Source organism: Manacus vitellinus, unplaced genomic scaffold (assembly GCF_001715985.3).
Source record: "Manacus vitellinus isolate BGI_N305 unplaced genomic scaffold, ASM171598v3 scaffold_12_pilon, whole genome shotgun sequence".
NCBI lineage: Eukaryota > Metazoa > Chordata > Aves > Passeriformes > Pipridae > Manacus > Manacus vitellinus.
Window position 1 is genome coordinate 12,204,351 of NW_021938949.1, and position 5,593 is coordinate 12,209,943.

The 5,593-nt window shown below is 39.1% G+C and overlaps 1 protein-coding gene across 1 annotated transcript in view; it reads right to left on the reverse strand.

Annotated features, from left to right (window-relative positions):
• RRN3 (RRN3 homolog, RNA polymerase I transcription factor) overlaps positions 1 to 97 on the reverse strand; it is a 13,774-nt gene extending 13,677 nt beyond the window's left edge. Inside the window, exon 1 of the mRNA XM_029957844.1 lies at positions 17 to 97. Within this exon, the coding sequence (XP_029813704.1) occupies positions 17 to 97 (81 nt within the window). The remainder of the gene's footprint in view (positions 1 to 16) is intronic.
• Positions 98 to 5,593: the final 5,496 nt, after the last annotated feature.

The window sequence follows — 5,593 nt, forward strand, 5'->3', positions numbered from 1 at the left end:
TGCATCCACAACTTGCTTCCTGTTTGTCGCCCTGAAGTTGTATCCCAGCTGGATCTTTATAAGCCTCAAGCACGGAGTTAAAGGAGTCTATGTGCATTTGCAGATGCACGTTAAACTCTTGCAAATCTCTGCTGTCTGCTACCAGCTGCCTCCTCTTGTGAGTGTGGAGGTCTACAAAGGGGGAACACCTTTTTGAAGTGCCTCCTTTCCCGAGTGTCCGAGCGAGGGGCCGCTGCCCCGGCTGGAACAGCTGAACGGGTCCGGAGCGGGCTCTTCTCGCCCCGGTGCGCGGGGATGGAGCCGGGCAGGAGCAGCGGGAAGCTCCACGGACGGCACTGTGGGAGCAGACCCCAGCACTGGAGGGTAACAGGGCGCAGGGAAGCGGAGTTCCAGGTTTATCCACAACGCCACGGTGGAGCGATCCGAAGCCGAGTTTTGGCACAAGCAAGCAATCCCCGGTCCCGCGGGCAGCTCCCCCCGAGCGATGACAGCAGAGGTGACACCAAGGACATGCCAGGACATGCAGGGTTTCCAACTCAAACCTAGCACTGCAGTTCGGAGGGATAAACTAAATGATTCGAACAACTTTAGTTGAGACTAAAGAAGGCCAAGAATCTGGTCTAAACAAAACGGAATTTGACCTTGGGAAGCACTTAAGCATTTGCTAGAACAGAGGCACAGGGACTTTAAGTGAGATTTCTGATGCTTTCATCCTCTCCTTGTAGGCTAGGTCTGTTTTCCTCTCAAAGCATTGTATACACACGCACACAAGTACTACTGTTAGAGCCACCTGGATAAGAATGAACAGGGACATGCATCTCCTGTTTAGTTCTTCAGTAACACCCAATCTCCTCAAAATTTACTTTGGTTGAATATGTAACATTTACTTCACCAATTCACACAAACTAGTTCCAGCAACATGTGACATTATTTGACCTTAGCCCTCTCAATCAGCTAAACACTTTGGCTTATTCTCTACACAAACTGCTCCTGTAATAATTACCTCCCTTCCAGCAACTCTCACTCCCAAAAGTAACAAACAGATTTTTGGAGGTGTTCATAATAATATAATCTCTCCTTGATGAAGGTGTTCCCATTTAAGTAGACAATATTACCACATGAAAACTTTCTTTGGGTGCAGTCCACGTTTAAAGAGTTTAATAAGCATTTAATCCATCCACATAGAAGTTAGGAGGTTGGTGTTATTCCTTTAGTGGAGTATAGGATGCCATTTTGAGCTGGTTTTAAGGGTTAACCAGATACAAAAGACTCTTGTGTTCACACTCCAGGAAATGGAGTTTGGTTCTTTGTCATTTTGGCCGTGTTTTTAAACAGAATGCAGAGGACTGTCCTTAAAGTCTAAATGAATTCTAGCTGTAGATCTACAACTCTGTGTTTACACAACAGCAAACAGTTCTATACATGTACAAGAACTTCTTTCCAGTAAAAAATGTAAAAGTTCTTTGAATGGACTTTGTGCTGCTTTCAGCTACAGCTGATAAGGATATCATGAGACTAAAATAGTGTTAAATAATTGTTAATGTTTAACTGCTAATAATTCCATTGCCAGTTTCTATTTAGTATTAGCCTTCCTTGTTTAGAAGGCAAATTGATCTCATGAAACAGTGACTGGTTTACAGTTTCAAAAACAAAACAGTTACAATACTTACAATAGGTACTGTTGCTCCACAGCAAGTACTTTCTGTCCCATTGTTTAGACACACAATCCCGGTAACATTCTGGTGGTTCTTTACGCTTAACAGCCTCCTTAACTGATGGGTCAGCTCCTGTATTTCATTTTTAAAACATACCTACTGTTCATACTACTAAAAGTTTGGACTCTACACAATTTTTGAGTGAATTTGCAACAGCATTCTAGCTACCATCTTATGCAGCAATCATTAAGTATAGGTACTCGATTGAGGATTAATTACATTGTACCCTACAATGAATGCGAAGCCCTGCTCAATTCACTCTGGTAATTATGATTGCAACACCCAAACAGAAAAATTTTGGTTTCCACCAGACTAAGTATGTGAATGGCTACACACAGAAGGTTTGGCTTTATTTATAGCTGCTACTAATCATTCCACTTGTTAAAAACTGTATCTCATAATTCACTTTACAAGTGAAATTGTAGGGAATCAGAAAAAGCAGTTATCTCTGTTCAGAACAACGAAATGAAAGAAAAGTCTTGCAAGCAAAAACTGATCTACAGGTTTTAAGGGAGGAGCTTTTTTGGTTTCTTTGTTTGTTTTTTTAAGTCAGACCATTGTGGCACCACAATGGTGTCACATTGCAGTTCCATTAAAAGGAGGAAACAATTGCATACACCTCCTAGAAACTGAAGTTAATAAAGAAGAAATCACATAATAGACCTTCAAATTTAGTGTTCTTCTTAACTTGTTAAAAGACTGAGAGCATCTGGAAAACTTTTAAGAAGAGAATATGCATAGAAAAGAAGTTACTTCTGTAATTTACAAGAAAACATTGAAAGACATTTCAAGAGTTCACCAGGAAATACAGCCACAGTGTTCTTAGTAAATATTTTCCTTAATTCCACCTCTAGTATTCAGTAAGGTGTGGCATAAAACCAATTGCACATTAAAATTTTAAGACCTACCAGTATTTGCTGGTGGTGGGCTCAGACTCTTAGTTCAAAAGCAGAGGAACTCATGAGGAATTTCTCCATACAAGAATTTTAGGTATCATTAACATAAGTCTTTTTTCCAGGTACTGTTTGTTAATATTTTATAAAACCTCAGAGTATTTGTTAATCAAGAGAGTTTCTTTTAGTCTTTTCCCTTCCTTCAAATGCTTCAGCATTAGGAGAATAACTCCCAACATCACTGGACTAAAAATGCCTTTTGCAAGAGTCATCAAATGACATCACCTACAACTACAGAGACTGTACTGGTGTGCCAACATCGCTGATTTTACTTGTCTAATTCTAAAATCTCAGATTCCAGGTTGTTTCAAAATAACAATGAAACTTAACAAGAGACACTGTAAATTGTGTATTTACACTATAAACAACTTCTACTGCATTTGCAGCTTTGCATCAATAGTTTAATATAGCTATTTTTAAAGCACCCTTACAAACAAAAGTATTGCACTGGCATTATAAAAATTCACAGTAAGTTTAACTTCCAGACTTTGGTAAAACAGTGCAAGAGCTTTTCATTGTGCAAGAGCTTTTTATCCAAACCTTTCAGGGTTTTAAAAATAATAATAGTTAAAAAACACAACTATATGACAAGCTGCAGAGATTTTTCTGGGAATTTGGTTCAGTTCTCTTTTAGTTCTCACTTCTTAAAGAGATTTTGTGTTGGTTTTTTTTCCCACCATTTCAAAGCATTTCCAGTCCAACACTGAAATAGGTGTATTTGGCAGAGATATGACTCCATGTGTCCATTTTATGCAGAGTCCACAGGGCTCACAGAGATTATTCCACAGTGAGAGAATCCTATTGCTTTGAGTAGGGAATTCTCTTTCCACAATTTGCAGCACTCCCCCCGCTTTTTGAGGCAGTAACTTCAAAAGGCATGTCTTCAACAGATCCTGAAGATAATACAGTAAGAAAAGTTTACTCAAAAATAGTCTTAACACAGATAGTCATATAAAACTCTAAAGTGTTATGTGACATCAATCTTAGAAGTACTTTTCCTCATGTTTAACAGCCAATTGGGACCCAAATGAAAGATCCAGCAAGTGAACAGCTCATCTTCAATAGTGTCTGAACCTCTTTTCAGGCTCAAGGATCCTAATCTACTTGTTATTCCTTTAATATCTTGAGAATTCTCACACCCTTCTCATTCACTTTTACTATATAATTTTCAAGATGGTACATTGGAACAGCAGGCAATATTCCATTAATAACTTCCAAGAGCTATTAATGGAAGCTTTTCTGATGGCCAGTACGGTGAGGGGGTTTTTGTTTGTTTGTTTGGGATTTTTTTTGCACGTGTGTGTGGTGGTGGTGGTGTTTCTTCCTTCCTCTCTCCTGACAATATCTGCCCAAACACGTTTAACCCGTTTGGTTAAGTTCATAAATATCTCCAGATGGGGAGATATTTATCAGTAAGGAATGATCTGATTCAGACAGTTGTTTGTGAGAAGATATAAAGTACTTCAGATAAACTAACTTCAAAAAGGAACTCTCAGTTCTCTTTGGAGATGCCACCATTTGTTACCCTTTATTCTACCTTGAAAGTAAAATCATAGAGTTTTATGTTACAATGTGTAACATAACTCTTATACACTCCCTCTGTTTTGGTTCCTTCTGAATGACCATTACTAATGCAATTGTACAGAAGTTCATTTCCTGTAACATTAGAAGCTGCTGTTTACTTGGGATAACTTGTACTAAAGCACTATATAGGAAATAACAAACCTCATTAGAACCAGGAATAAGACTTGAAATATTTAAAAATGATGGACAAGCCTCGCTACTATAAGTTCATTACAACAAAATGCACATCTATGTATGCATATTGAGAGTAGGGCCATCTACAGAGGTAGCAGATTATCTACTGATCTCAAGACCTGCAATTCCCATGATCTTTACATGAAAAAGGTCATTTATAAATGTAATTTCTTGCTGGCAAATGTGGATCTCTATCTGTCAATCCTAGACCCATTTCAGAAAAAAGAAAGCCTGAAAAGAGAATGACTGGTTTTCCACAGCCCGTTTTCTAATTGCAGATGTAGTTAATAATAAACTAGTGAGCAGTAACAAATCTTTGAAAGTTGGATTGCTGCTGTTCTTTTCTGCCTCCTACAAGTTTTCTATTAAGCAATACTTATCCATGCTCAATCTCCTTACTGTTAAAACTTCCTCTCAAGAAAAATGTTGTGGCTTTCATGAAAGAAGGCCATTTCCACATGAACTCTTCTGTACCAACAGTAGCTTCAGAATTTAGTTTCAAGGAGCTGCAGAAAAAGCTAATCTTGTACATAGTCAATCAGAACAGCCAAGTTGTTCAGAATCCTTGAACACAGTGCAAAACTGTTTTTACAGTTCCTTCAATGAAGGATTTTACATAGTGAAGTGAAAGTTAGACTTTTTTTCTCACATGCTTTTTCAAGGCATGCTTCTCTTCCTAAATGAACATGCCATGTAAATGAACAAACTAGGGAGATTTTGAAAGGCTTGATGATCTTCAGCTGGGCTTTGAAATGGGACCTAGGCACTTTCTTTGCACATCGGATATTACTGCATCTTTTCCAGATGACTGAGGTTCAAGACAAGTAGTTTAACTAATGACTGCATTTACGAGCATCAATTTATTAGCTAGAACTCTGCCCCCAAGTTAAACATAAGTCAGCATTTCACCTTTCTTCTTGTTCTCTTAGAAAGCTCCCTCATGGTGCTAAAGAGGGAGCTTCCCCCTCACAAGAGCTCATGTGGGTAGTGGCTGAGGGCTGTTTTCATTACACACCACTTCTGGCAGCATTTAGTGACTGTCAGGACCAGTTCAGCACCAGTGCAGGACCAGGGGGCTTCTGTTCTGTATCGGACATAAAGCTCCATCACGCTCACTGGGCTTTACTCCAGCTCCTCTTTCCCGTTCTTAGACGGCCACAGGAAGTG